Raw genomic sequence first — 20,163 nt, 5'->3', positions numbered from 1 at the left:
GTTCTGGACTAGTGGTAGCTTGTTACATTACATACAACCGATGCTGGCACATGACGCAACATTTTAGTAGGATTAATCAAAGTTTCGGATAGAAACTTTAAGTAGATACCCCCTTCAATTAGAGGGTGGTTCTTGTGACGTGCCTGCGCATGATTAGCAACCAAACCGCTGATTAAGCATTTGTTCACTAGTGGAGAACCCAGACAAATGGCGACAATACAAAATTCCCGCCAAATGCTCGTAGCAAACTTGTGAGACTGATGACTTGTAGCAATGTCTCCAGTTCGATCTTCACTCCAGCTGCCACTGTAAAACAGCTTACTCGTAGCTAACAAGTTCTCTTTGTTCGCAGGGCTCCAGAGTGCAATCCGTAATTCAGTAATTGTGCGTTTCCCATGCCTACATTTTGATTACTTACCAATGCATAACAACACACTTAGCGGGGCCGTGAAGAAGTTCCAGACCTCTATCTCTTACCTTTGAGGGAAACTCTAGATCGGTAGATCGGATAACGGCGACGCTCTTGCATCGTTTTTCCCTTGGGGCGTCAGCCTCGGAGGTGTGCACGAGCTCGAGTGACCAGCGGACAACATCTTTGATGGAGCGGTGTTTCATCTTATGCATCAACGACTGTGGATCTCGGCGACGCGCGGTGGAGTCTCGGCGTTCGATGTGTGTAGACAGACTCGCGAAGGAGGATGGCGCTGTCTGGCGTCGTGGTGATGTCGATGGCAGACCTAGCAAGGTCGTGGCGTTAGTACCTGCTCTGAAGATGGATCGGTGAAAGACGGCGGCGACGGCCTCTGTGAGTGCGTCGGATTGTTGTGTGCCCCAGACCAGGTATATGGCTTGGTTGGGGCCTCCGGTTTTAGATATTAGGCTTAGGTGCGAGGTCTGTTTGATATTAGGCTCAGACTATCGGCACTCCTTCATCGAGTGGATAGAACTAACGACAGACATTGTCAAGATGGTCGCTTTAGACTTACTAATGTATTACTTTATAAGGTCATTATAAATAATTAATAAAGTGGTTGCATGCATCGCTCAGATGCAGAGGAAAAAAAAGCAGGCAATTAAGCTGAGGACGTATCTGCCATCACCTCAAACCATCGATCGTGTACGTATGTGCATACACCCATCGCCAGACTAATTAAACTGGGCCACTAATTAAAATTAAAATGTAAGCTCCACCGTATTAGGCGCAGCCAGCAGTGAGCTAGCTGCCCTGGAGTGATGTAATGACCCGGGCTGTGGGCGGCAAAGTTTATAACCTAGAAACAAGACACTAATGGGAGACGCCATCTGCTTCCACTAATAAACCCAGCCACTAAATAGACTAATTAATCCCAAAGCGAGCGCCCTACGCCGGCCTTTCGCCGGGAGCCAGTAGCCGCCCTCGCCTCGCCGTCATAAATACCTCACCTTCCCCCCGTCATCTCACACCACTACACAGAGCTTCAGCGCATTAGCATCTTGAGCAGAGACACTCACCCTAGCTTGTCGATCAGTCGAGGCAGAGAGGATGGCCAAGGACATCGAGGCGGCGCCCCCCGGCGGGGAGTACGGGGCCAAGGACTACTCCGACCCACCGCCGGCGCCGCTCTTCGATGCCGAGGAGCTGACCAAGTGGTCCCTGTACCGCGCGGTCATCGCCGAGTTCGTGGCCACGCTGCTGTTCCTCTACATCACCGTGGCCACCGTCATCGGGTACAAGCACCAGGCGGACCCCGCCGGCCCCAATGCTGCCGACGCGGCCTGCAGCGGCGTCGGCATCCTCGGCATCGCCTGGGCGTTCGGCGGCATGATCTTCGTGCTCGTCTACTGCACCGCCGGCGTCTCGGGTGGCCACATCAACCCGGCGGTGACGTTCGGGCTGTTCCTGGCGCGTAAGGTGTCGCTGGTGCGCGCGCTGCTCTACATCATCGCGCAGTGCCTGGGCGCCATCTGCGGAGTGGGGCTCGTCAAGGGGTTCCAGAGCGCCTTCTACGTGCGCTATGGCGGCGGCGCCAACGAGCTCAGCTCCGGCTACTCCAAGGGCACCGGCCTCGCCGCCGAGATCATCGGCACCTTCGTGCTCGTCTACACCGTCTTCTCCGCCACCGACCCCAAGCGCAGCGCCCGTGACTCCCACGTCCCGGTAAGTTATCGCTGCCTGCCTACTGATTTCATTTTCTTTCGTCCATGAACTAGTGATGCTTTGCATGGACATACAGACGAAGCAGTTCTCTGAATATTCTCTAGTCACTAGTCCAGTCCCTTGCTAGTTAGTTAATTTGGTTCATTATATATGTATCAACTCAGCTGTGAGGTGGCAAACCGCTTGTGATTAACGCTATACAAGGAGCACGTTCGATTCTCTAGATAGGGACATAGTGCGAAAGTCAAAATTTTCGCTGATATGATTGTTTTATAATATTTTTTACTGCTTAGATTTGGTGAGCCATCTTTATCAAGCATGCATACGGAAACATTCATGTCTTCTTCCTATACAGCTCTACCTTTTGTTGCATATATGGTTTTGAATTTGTTGCAATGAATTGGTCAGGTGCTGGCTCCTCTGCCGATCGGCTTCGCGGTGTTCATGGTGCACTTGGCCACTATCCCGATCACCGGCACCGGCATCAACCCAGCAAGGAGCTTTGGAGCTGCCGTGATCTACAACAACGAGAAGGCCTGGGATGACCACGTACGTACCGCCACACACTATCGCATGTCTCTGCTAATTTAATGGGTTAATCTTTTAATATGTTGTGGTCACAATCACCTCGAAGACTAAAACTTAAAAAAAAAAAAACAGAACTTGTGTGGTGTTCCTCGTCCATGGACTATATACCTCTATCAAACTAGACATAACTTTGTGGTATTCCTCGTTCACAAGTTCAAAAGTAGCAATCAGAACTCTGAACAGCTAGATTATTTTGAAGAATGGCCCAGGATAAGGATCGCTTAATTAACAAGCTCAAGCGATGTCACTCCCCACTGATTAGCCTTGAAATGTTTTTATTTACACTCTTGTAGCTAATGTATGACATCTGCGAACAAAACTATTGTTGCAGCAGTACACGCTGCCTAATATCGTCCCGCTCCCACTCCCAACTACCATCCAATGACGGCACAAAATCTACTAGCTGTAACGTGCCTAACTAGTTAATAGTGCTATCTTCTTCTACATACATATGCCACGGTTTTTAGAAAGTGCAATTAGGAGGAGATTAATTCAAATATCTCTAAGACATCTTACTTACTTTTGCGGTCATGTCATTGCAGTGGATCTTCTGGGTGGGGCCATTCATCGGGGCCGCCATCGCCGCCGCCTACCACCAGTACGTCCTGAGGGCCAGCGCCACCAAGCTCGGCTCGTCTGCCTCCTTCGGCAGGAGCTAGATCGGTCGGCTGATGTATGGATGATCGGAAGCACGGACAGTAAATATATCAGTGTGATACTGTTCGGATCATGTATTGTGCACGCGTCTGTATTTTCTTAGACGCATTTGGGTGTCTTCAAAATTTCCCTACAATTGCACTAAATTCGAAGGACTCGTCGCCTTGTTTTTTTCTTGAACAAACAAAGGGTACAGAAGGACCCAAAAGCTGCATTAACTAGAAGTGGATCACATCATCTTATAACAGGACTCTGGAAGAAACAGACATAACAAACTGGTCCCAGACTATTACAAAGTGGACCTCCAAATCCATTGAAAATCGCAATCGAGTCCTTGGCATCTCTAGCTCGAATCTAGTCTCGTCTTCACCGGGCATGACACCACATGGTGCGGCGAGCCCTCCAGGGTACCATGCCATGAATTCCAAGACGAAGATATAGTGCCTCAATCTGGCTCTTGGCTGGGAGGAAGAAGCAAGGTTACCATTCGGCTGACATATTCAATGGCGATGATTGGCATCGACCGCGGTAGTGGACACCAAAGCCCTTCCACGGTCGCCATCGGTGATGAGCACAAACACCATCTAGATCTCCATCTTTCCCCGCTTCTCCTTCACGACCACGATAACCTTACTAAGCAGGGGAATCAGAGGACCTCCTCTAGATCAGGCGGTCATGCAAGCGTATTCACTAAATCGCCGTCGACGCACTCTTCGCATGCATCTAGCTCCCAACTAGCATAGCAAGGACTGTAGGTGCCGCTAGCCACAGACCAGTGCTCAATAATGGCAACGACGTGCTCCACTATGGCATATCACCAAAGGCCACAGGAACAGGATGGAACCTAGACCTGGTATTTTACAAGGATACTCCATGCCCCTTCACTTCACTCCAGCTTGCAACACCGCCAGGGAAGATTGGGGATCGGGTCAGGAACTGGCTCTCTCTCGACTCTCAACAATAGCGCTTGAAAGGATCAAGATGGACCTAGAGGGGGTGAATAGGGTCAACTAAAAATTTACTTAAGTTATCAGAAAGTTTAGACTATGTGAAATATAAAGTGTGAGCCTAAACAATGATAAAGTGTGATATACAATCTGTATGATGCTTGCAAGGTCAACTGACCAAATTAAACCACAAGTAAATGAGTTAGGGTTCCAGAAAACCGATGACCACATGGATGAAGATGTATCCCGGTTTTCATTTCCTTGGAGGGAAGCTAGTGACCATTTTAGGGGTGGGTGTTACCATGAAGGCACACCAACACCATGAAGTCTTATCTTATTCTCCTTGAGATATCACCACAAACACAATTCCCAACCATTAGTGGTAGAACTTGAGGCGACCTCTAAACTTTCACAAACTCTTGGGGGTAAATCACAAATCAATTTCTCACCAAGAACTCCTACGCCTAGCAGCCTCCAAAGTCCAAGAGTGAAATGGTAACTATGAAGAATTCGAATCAAGCTCAAACATGAAAGTGCTTGGTCAAAGTGTGGAGGAAAGAGTGGATCTTGATTTAGGATGCTTACCCCTAGAATATCACCAAGAATCTTCTCAGGAATCAAGGGATTAGGGTTTGAGAGAGTTGGACAAAGTGTGTGGCAGCTGGATTTGAAATATATGCTTGAGAGTTACCCTATAACGAGTAAGAAATCTAACTGCGAAAATATGTGGGTTATATGTCTAGTTATACTGAATTCGCCCTATAGTGAGTCGTATTACAATTCACTGGCCGTCGTTTTACAACGTCGTGACTGGGAAAACCCTGGCGTTACCCAACTTAATCGCCTTGCAGCACATCCCCCTTAACTCCCCTCGTTGTTGCATGCCGCTGGAAGGCGCCAGAGGTCAAAGCCCGTGTGGTGGCACGGTCCCTTACTATGTCGTCCAATGGGGCTAGCATGATAGTCAAGGGGAGATTTTACCTTCGTCCTCTTAACAATTGTTATTGCCAGAATGGCGACAAGTGTGGCTGACTTTGGTGGCGATGGTTTCGGCGACCTAGCCCAGATTTTCTGGCATGAGAGCCAAGGCGGTGGTCCTTCGTGCTCTACCTACGATGGCAGTTAGTGTGGCCAGCGCATGTGTCGTTAGTTCTGGGCCCTTGCCCAAAGCTGGTTGCAACACGTGGAGGTGGATCAGGACCATGGTGGCTTCGTGTCAAGGACGTCATTGATGTTGTGGGTGTCGGGAGTATTGTTGCTGCCCAAACATGGTGTTGATGGCAACGGTGGCTAACTCTGTCCATCAATCGAAATGCGCTCGGCAGTGGGAGTCTACGTGGTTCCCGAATCTAAGGACAATGATCTGAGGGCTACTCTCTATTTGAGGAAGTCTATGATGGTTGTTGCTATTGGCGGTGAGGCCGGTAGTGCGAGTCTTCTTTGCAAGGAGAGGTGTGAATCGGCAGTGATCGTAGTAGGTCAACTAGATTGAGGTTTGACTAGTGAGACTGCCGACGAAAGCTGACGATGACGGTGCACATGTGAGCATTGTTACTTTCATGAAGGTGTCTGACGGGGTCCTATACCGGGGGGTGGCTAACGCCTAGGATCCCAGCCTCATCGACCACCAGGGCCTGAATAGGCAAAGGGCACGATGCAAATGCTAGGAGGCAAAATGACCTTTTTGACGCCCAAGACTAGAGGGCGGCAGCGCCCTAGATCGCATGTGACATGTAAACCCTAGGCATCTCCTCTCTATATAAAGGGAGGTCTAGGGAACCCATTGATCATCTACCCTCAAATAGGCACTAGTACAGCGAGCTCCTAGACAAACGGTTTTTAACCCCTTTCTGCGACGGCATTTGGAACCGTCGCCAAGTGAGTGTGGGCGATAGGGGGGGTCCTTCCCACACGACCCAGAAACCGTCGGGGATATGCCCTCCTGGCACACACGTTCGGCAAAATGAGGTCGTGTGTGACCGGCGAGCGCTCAAATATGGAAATACGTACAATAGAGCTAAAAAATACAATTATACGGCAAAATTGTTTCCAGTTGTAAGTACATCCCACACAGTCAGTCCCCACTAATCATTTTTGTTCATATGTACATCCCACACAGTCGCTCCAACGAAATCGTTTGCGTTCACAGGTACATCACACATAATTTTTCCCATTAAATCGTTTGCGTTATTGAATATATCACACACGGTCCGTGGAAGAAACTGTGTGGAAAAGGTTGTCCATCACACACAGTTTTTATGTGGTAAACGTTTGCGCAAGGTGGCCTAACGCAAACATTTTTCAAGAGAAAGTTGTGTGTGATTGTTCATTGATCCAACACGGTTTATTCCTAAAAACTGTGTGTATTTCCTGAGATCATCGCCCACGGTATTTTTTCAACAACCATTTGCAATAGCAAAACCCAATTAGCAGGCTAATTCGCCATTAGCAGGCTAATTATCTGATTATTCATAATCCATTTATTAATCTAATTGACATTTCATATTAAGCAAACAATATATTTCATTTTCATAATTGAAATACATCAGAGTACAACATCATATAGCTTCAGCACTCAGCTACCCCATTACACAACTACACCAGGACCAATTTTCACATGCAACATCTATAACCTTTCGAAATTAGCATGATAGACGGTACATAGACAGATGTATCTCATCTGAAAAACTGCTGAAGCAGAAGACGAATATTGAGCCTTCATTGATGTTGAAGGTCTTTGTAACTTTAGGTGCCTGTAGATGATTGACCGTCCATCCTTTGTCCTCTTCAAGAACACTTCAATATTGAACTATGGGTGTTGTATGAATACCTTCCTCGCCTCCTGACCATACAGGTGGTTTGAGAGGTAATCATCAGTGAACTGCTTTGAAAATGCCTGAAAACAAGGATGTGCATAAATATCTTCTCTATATTGGAAATTGGGCAAAGGAATAAAAAAGGCAAGGTATAATAGTTAGTACCATCCTGTAGTGAATTGATGTCTTCTTCATTGTGCAGACAAAGATCTTGTTGTTTTTTGTCGCTAATTTCTTTATCCTAACAATCTTTCTGAGTTTCTTGACTTGATGATATTCATGGACAACTCATTTCCCCATATGCAAAAAGGGTCGAACAGTGGGTCAAAACCTCTGACAGTAGGACCTACATGTGCAAGACCAAATTGTTAAAAACCTAAATATTAGAATGGTTCGTGCAATTGCATAATAATGTGCTATTAGACAACGGACCATGCACGTGCTAACCTCGATTATAAACCTCAGTGCTCCCATTGTTTCCCTGCAACACATATAAGGTAGTTAGTCATCAGGTTAAGTAAGGGTTCGCATGCTATCAGTAAAATATGTTGATGAAAAATAAGCACATTGCAGATTCATCAGATTAATTCAAGCCACACGGAAAACCCATTTATCCACACCAAGCATGATTAAGAACTAGAAAATATAGCACTTGTATATGTTTCTCATGTATTAAGTGCAGCCAAATTCGATTTATTCCTCACATGCACAACAATACAAAATTCTACCCATGACAATTGTACATCGCATTGCGGAATAGAACCAAACAGTTAACTAAACACCACAACAAATGAACCAAACATTAACTGAGCACCACATTGCAAAATATAACATACTCCTAATAGAAGATCAGACAGTTAACCAAATAGTTAAGTACAGCCAATTGTAGAAAATGTATTTGTTTCTCATGTATTTACTACAGCCAAATTCAATTTATTCCTCACATGGTATACAATAACAGAATGCACCCACAACTATTGAACATCCCATTGCAGAATTGAACCAAACAGTTAACTGAAGACGACAACTAATTAACAAAACAGTTAATAAGTGAGCACCACACTGCACGACATATAGAACCTATACACTAGAGCAACGGATTGCATGGTAACATTAGATAGCACAATTCACTAGAATTTGTGAAGGAAAGGCAGGAGCAGCACACGCAACGGGTAAACCGAGCATGCTTAACCGGCGTAGCTAGCAAATGACAAGGTGCTCCTTCAAGATCTGGGGGTCGACATGAATGGCAGCCATCGCGACCTCATCCACACATGCATGCAGCCGCGATTTGCTTCTCCGCTGCCAAATGCTCCTTGAGGTCCTGGCAATACTGCGTGCACTATGGCTTAGGCCGGCGCTTATTTGGTGGAGGGGTCGGTGATTTGGGTGGAAGGTGTCGCGCTCGCGCCGGCGGTCAGGGCATGTGGGATGTGGAAGGAGGAGGAGGATGGGGGTCGGGTGTGGATTACCTGTCTGGATAGGCGAGGCCGAGGAGCGTGAAGGAGGGTCGCCGGCGAAGAGGCAGCGGCACTACAAGCAAGGAGTGAAGGTTTCAACTTGGAAAGGATGACAGAAAAAGGGAAAATGTGGCTTTTGGTAAGGGGGAGGGGCGGGGAGGTAGATATTTCTACGGAAGCCGAAAATTTGGAATCGCCTTAGTGAAAAAACTGGCGCGCAAAGTGTCATCAGACATGGTCCCTTATTCGGAACTGTGTACGATATGTGAACATCACAAACGATTCAGATAGCTTAACACGTGTGTGTTGAGTTTGAACGTCAAAAATTTTGGTTCGAATTTCCCTGGTTACAGTGGTCATCCACGTTTATTGCATAATTTGGGTACACAACGGAGACTAACTTCTTAATCGAGCAAGTTCAGCAATTAAACAGAGCTAGCTGACCTAAACATTACTCTAACAAATTAAAGACCGGCGCTCTTAATTAAACAAAACAAAGAGTACTACTACAGCTGGTGCTCGTCGATCTCCGCCGCTGCCTCCATGTCCAGCTCGCGCCCGACACTCTCCTGGGGAAGGGGCTCCATGGCATCAATTGCACCATACTCGGCAAGCATCTCTCCATCCGCGTCTGCCATATCTTTGAAATAGGCCGCCACGAGCTGGGCGTGGGCGGCCGCGATCTGGGCTCTGGCGGGCTCCGTCGTGGCAAGGTATGCCACATAAAAACGGACGGCTGCTCGAACTCTCTCGGTGATTGCCAACTCTTCGGCCGTGGGTTGCCGACCGTTGTTGGAGAAGCTTCGTTCGATTTGTGCGGTGACGGCCACAAGCTGGGCGTGGATGGCCTCGACATAGTAGTGGGAGGCCTCCATCAGGGCTAAGGCCGCCGCTACGGAATGGACAACTGTCGTCCTGCTCTCGCCAGTTGCTATCCCCGAGGCAGATGCTGCTGCAACCACCTGAGAAGCAACATCGGTCATTTGGGCTGCCTTGGCCGCCCGGACGCAGACTGTGGTCACCCTCACGAAGCTTGTTAACACACATTTGGCGGCTGCGGCCGCGCTCTCGCCGGAGTGGGCCGCCGAAGTTGCCCTCACGACATGGGTCCACGTCCCCATCTTTCACCGGCGATGAATGAATAGTGAAATGATATTTGGGGAGTGAGCTAGTGTGCTTGACACAACGGCTGTGGACTGTAGCCAACACACCTACTCTCGTAAGCCATAAGCGTACTATACACCGACGGTGCTCCAAAATATTTTGTGCTGCATCTCACACGGTTGGTGATAATAAACTTTGTGCGATCTACTTGATTTCAATTAAGTAACAGGATTACAGCTACAAAGGATGGTGTTTGAATTATTAGAACTTTTACCTGCAGTGAACATGCAACTATAAGTGTGTTGTCAAAAAAATTGGAATTATTCAGGGTTCGTTTGGTGTTTTTATATATTAACTTGGTTTTGTACGCATTTCAGGTGCATAATACTAATTTCAACTACATGTACATGCTCCAGTGCATATAAACGGGTTGAAAAATCAAATATGTGTCCTTGGTTGTATTCTTAGGTCACATGCAAGAAATGGGAATGAATGTCACACACCCTGCCACCGTCACTCGGCCGCAAACATTGAGATACCTGGTTTTTAAATTCTAGTAAATCCAAAACTCATTTGAAATTCATGAAACTTGGCATGGTATCATGGAGCGGCATCAACATGTCGTGGCAAAAAATTTGTCCCATTTGGGATAGGTTTGGGTATAAGGTTCTGACAAACCAGAGCTTCTCACAACAAGCGTGATGGTTTCGGTAGGGAACATGCCACCTTTTGGGACGAAACGATATCCGTTGCCTCTTATTGCTTTTAAAAAATTTAGAGTGTCAACATAGAACAACAGGAGTGTTGTGTTCAATTTTGGAATTTTTCGGGGTTCGTTTGTAAATATTTATACATTAACTAGGTTTTCCAGGCATTTTATGCGCATAATTCAAATTTGAAGTACATGCACATGCTCTAGTGCATATAAACTGGTTGAAAAAACAAATATGTGTCCTTGGTTACATGCTTAGGTCCCATGCAAGAAATGGGAATGAATGTCACACACCCTGCCATCGTCACTCGACCGCAAACATTGAGATACCTGTTTTTAAATTATAGTAAATCCAAAACTCATTTGAAATTCATGAAACCTGGCATGCTATCATGGAGCGGCATCAACATGCCGTGGTAAAAAATTTGTCCCATTTGGGGCAGGTTTGGGTATAAGCTTCTCACAACCAGAGCTTCTCACAATAAGCGTGACGGTTTCGGTAGGGAACGTGCCACCTTTGGAGACGAAACGATACCCATTGCCTCTTATTGCTTTCAAAATTTTTAGAGTGTCAACATAGAACAACAGGAGTGTTGTGTTCAATTTTGGAATTTTTCGGGGTTCGTTTGTACATTTTTATACATCTATTGGGTTTTCCAGGCATTTTATGTGCATAATTCAAATTTGAACTACACGCACATGCTCTAGTGCATATAAACTGGTTGAAAAATCAAATATGTGTCCTTGGGTGCATGCTTAGGTCCCATCCAAGAAATGGGAATGAATTTCAAACATCATGCCACCGTCACTCGGCCGCAAACATTGAGATACCTGGTTTTTAAATTCTAGTAAATCCAAAACACGTCTGAAATTCATGAAACTTGGCATGCTATCATGGAGCAGCATCAACATGCAGTGGTAAAAATGTTGTCCCATTTGGGGCAGGTTTGGGTATAAGCTTCTCACAACAAGCATGATGGTTTCGGTAGGGAACGTGCCACCTTTGGGGACGAAATGATATCCGTTGCCTCTTATTGCTTTAAAAAAATCGAGTGTCAACATAAAACAACAAGAGTGTTGTGTTCAATTTTGGAATTTTTGGGGTTCGTTTGGACATTTTTATACATTAACTGGGTTTTCCATGCATTTTATGTGCATAATTCAAATTTGAACTACATGCACATTCTCAAGTGCATATAAATTGGTTGAAAAATAAAATATGTGTCCTTGGGTGCATGCTTAGGTCCCATGCAAGAAATGGGAATGAATTTCAAACACCAGGGCACCGTTGATTGCCGGCAAAACATTGAGATGCCTGGTTTTTAAATTCTAGTAAATCAAAAACTCGTCTGAAATTCATGAAACTTGGCATGCTATCATGGAGCGGCATCAATAGGCCATGGTAAAAATGTTGCTCCATTTGGGGTAGGTTTGGGTATAAGCTTCTCACAAATCAGAGCTTCTCACAACAAGCATGATGGTTTCGGTAGGGAACGTGCCACCTTTGGGGATGAAACGATATCCGTTGCCTCTTATTGCTTTCAAAAAAATTTGAGTGTCAACATAAAACAACAAGAGTGTTGTGTTCAATTTTGGAATTTTTCAGGGTTCGTTTGGACATTTTTATACATTAACTGGGTTTTCCAGGCATTTTATGTGCATAATTCAAATTTGAACTACATGCACATTCTCCAGTGCATATAAATTGGTTGAAAATCAAATATGTGTCCTTGGGTGCATGCTTAGGTCCCATGAAAGAAATGGGTATGAATTTCAAACACCAGGGCACCGTTGATTGCTGGCAAAACATTGAGATGTCTGGTTTCTAAATTCTAGTAAATCAAAAACTTGTCTGAAATTCATGAAACTTGGCATGCTATCATGGAGCGGCATCAACATGCCAAGGTAAAAAAATCCCATTTGGGGTAGGTTTGGGTATATGCTTTTCAGAAACCGGAGCTTCTCACAACAAGCATGATGGTTTTCGGTAGGGAACGTCCCACCTTTGGGGACGAAATGATATCCATTGCCTCTTATTGCTTTTAAATTTTTTCTCGTGTCAACATAGAACAACAGGAGTGTTGTGTGAATTTTTGTGATTTTTCGGGGTTCGTTTGGACACTTTTATGCATTAACTGAGTTTTCAATGCATTTATGTGCATAATTCAAATTTGAACTACATGCACATGCTCCAGTGCATATAAATTGGTTGAAAAATAAAATATGTGTCCTTGGGTGCATGCTTACGTCCCATGCAAGAAATGGGAATGAATTTGAAACACTAGGGCACCGTTGATTGCCGGCAAAACATTGAGATGCCTGGTTTTAAAATTCTAGTAAATCCAAAACTCGTGTGAAATTCATGAAACTTGGCATGCTATCATGGAGCGGCATCAACATGCCGTGGTAAAAAATTTGTCCCATTTGGGGCATGTTTGGGTATATGCTTCTCACAAACCGAAGCTTCTCACAACAAGCATGATGATATTCAGTAGGGAACGTCCCACCTTTGGGGACGAAATGATATCCATTGCCTCTTATTGCTTTCAAAATTTTCTCGTGTCAACATAGAACAACATGAGTGCTGTGTTAATTTTTGTGATTTTTCGGGGTTCGTTTGGACAATTTTATGCATTAAGTGAGTTTTCAATGCATTTATGTGCATAATTCAAATTTGAACTACATGCACATGCTCGAGTGCATATAAATTGGTTGAAAAATCAAATATGTGTCCTTGGGTGCATGCTTAGGGCCCATGCAAAAAATGGGAATGAATTTCAAACACCATGGCACCTTTGATCGCCGGCAAAACATTGAGATGCCTGGTTTTTAAATTCTAGTAAATCCAAAATGTCATCTGAAATTCATGAAACTTGGCATGCTATCATGGAATGGGACCCGACATGCTGTGGTTATTTTCATGTCCATTTTGAGAGAAGGTGCACTCGAATAATGACAACCAACAAAGGCATTTTGAAAAAATAGCTGCCACTTTAATATCTCAAACGTTTGTATAATTCAAACCGTGTGCGTTCTGTTAACCATTCAGGTGACACCACGTGTCTTGGTTTTAATGGTTGTAGGAGGTGTCGTGCGGACAGCTGCTTGACCTTGACTGAACGGGAGGCGTGCAGGCACCGTCCGATGCGCAGGCTGACCGAGAGGCATGCAAGATGTCCTCGAGTGCGCAGGCTCACCGGGAAGCATGGGAGCTATACGCTGCGTAGGCTCACTGGGAAGCGAGCCCTTTGACTTCCATGGCCGCCCGCCTTGCTCACATCCTTAATGGCGCCCAAGCCACAGTTTAATTCACCTTTTAAATATAAAACACTCATCGCAAACGTTTTAGTTAGAACACCTGTATGCAAACCGACAGCTTCCCCATGAAGCCAAGAGAAAATGTGCCGAGCAGGATTTCTACAACTCTTGACCACAAACGTTTTAGATAGAATACCCGTATGCAAAGTGAGAGCTGCGCAGGATTTGTGCATCCCTTCAACGTAAACGGATGTTTTTGATGACCTGTGTGCAACCACGTACAAACAATTTGGTAAGATTTGCATCTCTCATCTTGGGTATGTTACCACTTGTCAAACTGGAAAGATTTACATTTGTTGATCTAGTAACGTTGCCATTCGTCAATCCTTGTAACACTGCGATTTGTCAAAATATGCAGCTAGAAATCATTAGCACTGTCTAATTTTTGCAACTAAAATCCAGTAATTAAGCATAGCTTTCATTCATAGATTAAGCAGTCATTCTTAATTTATACAAACAGTTCAACTCGACAGCTGAACCGGCCAAACTTCTCCCCAATTGTGGACAACCATGTACTGAAATAGCTAGTTCAACTATATATACTAGCTAATTTTAAGTATGTTGTACAGTTCGACCACACATCTATAGTCAGATAAACTGAACAAAATAGCCCTAAATACTACTACTACCACGGAGGGGCTTTGTGCTAATTCCGGCAGCCTATCCTCTGCCGAGCGTGCTCACCCGCTCAGTAAGACACAGAGGAGGAGGAGGAGCCTACCGACGAGCTGGACAAATGCAATATGGTGCCTGCCGCTGCTGCACGTTCAACGACGCTCACTAGCTCGAACACCCACTGCCACTCCAGACGATCCCTCTCAAAGTGGCTGGACTACTTGTAGATCTCCTGATTCCTCGCCTTTGCGTCGGCGTGTGCTGCGGCCACGGCTGTGGTAAGGTTCTTTGCATGCCCGACGAGGCGCTCCTCCTCCTCCCGCGGGAACTCAATGTAGCGCGCAAGGTCGCTGATGCACGTGCGGGCCTCCACCTCTGCCTCCCGCCTTCAGGCCACGGCGGTGGAGTGGGTGATAATCCCGACGGTCGATGGTGGGCTGGCGGCCACAGCGGCCGACGATGGGGTCGCGGCCACGACCACCACCTCCAACCTTCGGGCCACGGTGGCGGTGCGGGTGATGGCCACGGTGGCCGGCAGTGGGGTGGCAGCCACGACGGCCACCTCCCGCCTTCGGGCAGATGGCCATGGCTTTCAACGGTGGTGTGGCGGCAACGGCGGCCGGCAACGGCTGCCGACGGGCAGCGGCGGCGGAGCGTGTAGTGGGTGTTCCGCGCACACCCAACAACAGGGACGCCACGCGCACTACACTACGCCGGGGACTGCGCCGCCGCCGCGGTGTAGCCTCCCAGCTGGAGCTGCCCTCTGATGACGGCAGAGTGGCTGAGTGACGACAACAGACCGGTGCCATTGGCGATCGTGGGAGAAGCAGATGAGATAAGCTACAGGGAGGGAGGGGAAAATGCGACGCAGGACTCGCCGGCCGTGAGGGTTTTTATAGCAGGCCAGTAAGCATTGGGATTTTGGGGGATTTCACCGAGTCGGGCAGGAAGCTTGTGTGGGAACCTGCGAGGTTGCGCGGGAACGGGCTCACTGACGATTCATTGGTGCCACCGTTTGGCCAAAAAAACGCCCCCGCGCGCTGCGCAAGCTTGCGCTGTAAGCCGTCCGCGGTAGTGGGGTGACAAGACGTGAGAGAGGAGGACGAGAGGACACGTACACATACAGTTAATAAAAAACATTTGCGATTTAATTACCTACTATACCCCCGTCCTGGTTTATAAGTAGGATTTAACTAATAAAATACGAATGCATTTCGCCAAAGATTATATCGTTGGAGTCTGATACGTCCATTTTGCATCATGCTTTTATATCAATATTTATTGCATTATGGGCTGTTATTACACATTATGTCACAATACTTATGCCTATTCTCTCTTATTTTACAAGGTTTACATGAAGAGGGAGAATGCCGGCAGCTGGGATTCTGGGCTGGAAAAGGAGCAAATATTAGAGACCTATTCTGCACAGCTCCAAAATTCATGAAACTTCACGGAAGTTATTTCCAGAATATATAAAAAATACTGAGCGCAATAAGTACCAGAGGGGGGCACCTACCAGCCACGAGGGTGGGGGCGTGCCCTACCCCCCTGGGCGCGCCCCCTGCCTCATGGGCCCCCTGGTGGCCTTCTGACGCCCATATTCTGCTATAAGGAGTCTTTCGTCGAAGAAAAATCATAAGAAAGCTTTCAGGACGAGACTCCGCCACCACGAGGCGGAACCAATCTAGGGCTCTGGCGGAGCTATTCTGTCGGGGAAACTTCCCTCCGGGAGGGGGAAATCATCATCATCGTCATCACCAACGATCCTCTCATTGGGAGGGGGTCAATCTCCATCAACATCTTCACTAGAACCATCTCATCTCAAACCCTAGTTCATCTCTTGCATCCAATCTTTGTATCCAAACCTCAGATTGGTACATGTGGGTTGCTAGTAGTGTTGATTACTCCTTGTAGTTGATGCTAGTTGGTTTACTTGGTGGAAGATTATATGTTCAGATCCATTGTGCATATTAATACCCCTCTGATTATGAACATGAATATGCTTTGTGAGTAGTTACGTTTGTTCCTGAGGACATGGGAGAAGTCTTGTTATTAGTAGTCATGTGAATTTGGTATTCGTTCGATATTTTGATAAGATGTATGTTGTCATCCCTCTAGTGGTGTCATGTGAACGTCGACTACATGACACTTCACCAGGCATTGGGAAGTAATAAGTAGATGATGGGTTGCTAGAGTGACAGAAGCTTAAACCCTAGTTTATGCGTTGCTTCGTAAGGGGCTGATTTGGATCCATATGTTTCATGCTATGATTAGGTTTACCTTAATACTTCTGTTGTAGTTGCGGATGCTTGCAATGGGGGTTAATCATAAGTGGGATGCTTGTCCAAGTAAGGACAGTACCCAAGCACCGGTCCACTCACATATCAAATTATCAAAGTACCGAACGCGAATCATATGAACGTGATGAAAACTAGCTTGACGATAATTCCCATGTGTCCTCAGGAGCGCTTTCCTTCATATAAGAGTTTGTCCAGGCTTGCCCTTTGCTATGGAAAGGATTGGGCCATCTTGCTGCACCTTATTTACTTTTATCACTTGCTGCTCGTTTCAAATTACCTTATCACAAAACTATCTGTTACCGATAATTTCAGTGCTTGCAGAGAATACCTTACTGAAAACCGCTTATCATTTCCTTCTGCTCCTCGTTGGGTTCGACACTGTTACTTATAGAAAGGACTACGATAGATCCCCTATACTTGTGGGTCATCAGAGTCGTATTTGAACATAGTTTCCAGCTATACAATTTTTGTAACATGCATTAACACTTTTTTGGTTAAATTTAAGGTTATATACCAGCAAGCGTTTGCTCGCAACACACATGGCTTATTCCATCACAAACATTTCGGATGGATCAACAGTATGCCATGTATCGCACACGCAACTCTAATATGATTCGTGCATGATGTCTCCGACATCGCTCGCACAGTTCGTCTTAATTGCCACGTATCACTGTGTCGTCCTCTGCTCGCGTCCCTCAGCAAGCTCTGCTCGCCGTTAGGCACCGCAACGCGCTGTGCTCGCTGTTAGGCGCCGCGGCGTGCTCTGCTAGCGTCCGTTGGCGCGCTCTTCTCGCGTCCGTCGGTGCGCTCAGCTTGTGGACAACTTTTCCTTGCGCGTTCAAGTGCTATGCATATGGGGCCCCCGATGTGATCGTGCGCTCCAATGGAGTTCGGCGAGCATAGAGTGGAGACCCATGCGAGGGAGACGGATCTCTCGGTGGTGTACACCATCGACCCGGCTGTGGTGGACGACTACATCAACAGCGTTGAGAAGTTGCTTGCTGGAGACAAGTACAAGGTGGTCGGCATCGACCTCCAGTACACCGCCGGTCATCCCGGCATAGATCAGAAGGTTGTCGTCGCCCAATTGTGTGTGCGCCATCATGTGCTCATCTACCACTACTGCATGTCCACAGAGCCTTGCGACCGTTTCAACAGGTTTGTCAACAGCACCGACTACAAGTTCACCATGGTGGAAACTAAAGACGAGGTAAATGCACTCAGTGTTACGGGCTTGGCCTGCAAGAACCTTGTCGAAAACTGTGACCACTACAGGGTCTGGGGTAGCACAAAGAAGGACTCCCTGGTCAAACTCCCCTGCTACGAAAAGATGAAGCAGGATGCCCATAGAAGAAGCCCCCTATCCTGGCACAGGGCCTGAATGCGGAAACTGGTGAACCTCACCTCAGGTTCACGGCCAAGAGCGTGTACACATGCTATGATATGCACAGGCGGATCGTTGACATGAGGAAATGCCTCATTACCCAAATCGACGAGTCTGGATTGAGCCACAAGCAGGGCAAGCGTCACAAGAAGTAGATGATAATCAGATGATCGTTTATGCTAGTTAATCATGCATGTAATATATAGTTTACTTTATTGGTGTGTGGAAATGTCATGTGTGTAGTAGCCACATATGTAATTATGCACGTAATAGTTTACATTGGTGTGTGCAAATGCCATGGTTGTAGTAGCCACCTATGTAAGTGGATGTTTAATTTGGTTATGCAAGGATGTCCTTATAAGTGTGTGTGTGTGTCTCTCTCTCTATATATATATATATCTGTGTGTGTTGTTCTGTATGCAATCCCATCGCACAACACACGCATCTTATTAGCAGCAACCATCTGTGTTATTATCAGTATTCACACACATTTTTTATTATAGACCTGTTTGTCGCGTATCACACACATCTTGTTCATTGGAACCATTTCTGTTCTCATGTGTCAACACAAACAGTACATCCGAGTGAACGGCGTGCCGTATATTGCACACAGCTTTGATCTGGCTGACCATTTCCATTGTGTTGCCTAATCACAAACAGTTCATCCAAGTGAACCGTATGCTATACATCGCACACACCTTCATCTGGCTGCCCGTTTCTTTTGTTCCTCCTCATCGCAAGTAGTTAATTGAGCTAATCCATATGCCCTGCATCGCACACGCAACTAAAATCTAAACCATGTTTGATGCATCCTCCATCGCAAACGTTTTGCACCTTTTTGACGGGGTTTTTACACCACCGTTTGCGATTATGGCATCGCACACAGTTTCGTCGAAGGGTCTCTGATCGTAGTGTCGCCTTAGTAGCATCCTGCAGTAGTGAGGAGAACTCTCGATAGCAATCTTATACACCATTGTAACCCAACGCATGAGGTATACCTCCATTATGAATCATCAAAACCAACAGGACGTAGGGTATTACTCTACGGAGGCCCAAACTGTTGGGAAACGATGCATGGAAAACAAAAAAATTCTACGCACAAGCAATAATCTATCCATGGAGATGCATAGCAATGAGGGGGAGAGTGTGTCCATGTACCCTCGTAGACCGTAAGCAGAAGCATTTCACAACGCGGTTGATGTAGTTGAACTTTCTTCGCGATCCAACCAATCTAGTACCGAACGTACGACACCTCTGCGTCCTGTACACGTTCAGCTCGGTGACGTCCCTCACCTTCTTGATCTAGCAAGACGTCGAGGTAGTAGATGAGTTCCGTTAGCACGACGGTGTGGTGATGGTGATGGTGAAGTGATCTCCGCAGGGCTTTGCCTAAGCACAATATGACCGGGGTGTAAACGGTGGAGGGGGTGCCGTACGCGGTTAACAATTGATCCGGTGTGTGCTAGGTGCCCCCTCCCACATATATATATAGGTGGGAGGGGGAGGGGAGAGGCCAGGGAACGCCCTAGGGCTGGCCGCTGGCCCCCTAAGGGCCCTGCCTTGCCCTGCCCCCCCCCCCCCCCCCGCCATGTTTCCCCAAGGGGGAAGGAAAGAGGGGGGAGAGGGACGGAAGTGGGAATCTTAATCCACACTTTCCTTCCCCTTCTCCCCTTTCCTTCTCCTCCTTAGGCTGGCCCATATGGGAGGCGCACCAGCCCCTTGTGGCTGGTGCGTTTCCCCTCTTGGCCCATAAGGCCCATATCTTTTGCCGCGGTTGCCGGGAACCCCTTCCGGTGACCCGATAAGTTCCCGGTACCCTCGAAACACTTCTGGTGTCTGAATACCACCCTACTATGTATTGATGTTTATCTCTCCACCATTTCGAGATTCCTCGTCATTTCTGTGATCTCATCTGGGACTCCGAACAACATTCGGTCACCAAATCACATAGCTCATATAATATTATATCATCATCAAACGTTAACCGTGCGGACCCTATGGGTTCCAGAACTATGTAGACATGACCGAGACACCTCTCCGGTCAATAACCAATAGCGAAACCTGGATGCCCATATTGGCTCCTACATATTCTACAAAGATCTTTATCGATCGAACTGTTATGACA

The 20,163-nt window shown here is 46.6% G+C and overlaps 1 protein-coding gene across 1 annotated transcript; it reads left to right on the top strand.

The window, feature by feature from the left end:
• The first annotated feature begins 1,429 nt into the window (after nt 1-1,429).
• Nucleotides 1,430-3,539, top strand: LOC125539125 (aquaporin PIP2-5). Its single transcript, XM_048702493.1, has 3 exons — nt 1,430-2,137; nt 2,546-2,686; nt 3,268-3,539. Exons 1-3 carry the CDS (start codon nt 1,523-1,525, stop codon nt 3,382-3,384), a joined length of 873 nt encoding a protein of 290 aa, XP_048558450.1. The 5' UTR covers nt 1,430-1,522; the 3' UTR covers nt 3,385-3,539.
• Nucleotides 3,540-20,163: the final 16,624 nt, after the last annotated feature.

This window comes from Triticum urartu, chromosome 2, assembly GCF_003073215.2.
Source record: "Triticum urartu cultivar G1812 chromosome 2, Tu2.1, whole genome shotgun sequence".
Taxonomy (NCBI): Eukaryota; Viridiplantae; Streptophyta; class Magnoliopsida; order Poales; family Poaceae; genus Triticum; species Triticum urartu.
The sequence above is the reverse complement of the archived record's forward strand: the minus strand, read 5'-3'. Positions and strand labels throughout refer to the sequence as shown.

What these genes read in the sequence shown, in the direction of transcription:
- LOC125539125 (XM_048702493.1), top strand. Translation starts at nt 1,523, where the DNA reads ATGGCCAAGGACATCGAGGCGGCGCCCCCCGGCGGGGAGTACGGGGCC. An exon ending in CCCGTGACTCCCACGTCCCG is followed by an intron (nt 2,138 to 2,545) that starts GTAAGTTATCGC and finishes TGAATTGGTCAG; the next exon opens with GTGCTGGCTCCTCTGCCGAT. An exon ending in AGAAGGCCTGGGATGACCAC is followed by an intron (nt 2,687 to 3,267) that starts GTACGTACCGCC and finishes ATGTCATTGCAG; the next exon opens with TGGATCTTCTGGGTGGGGCC.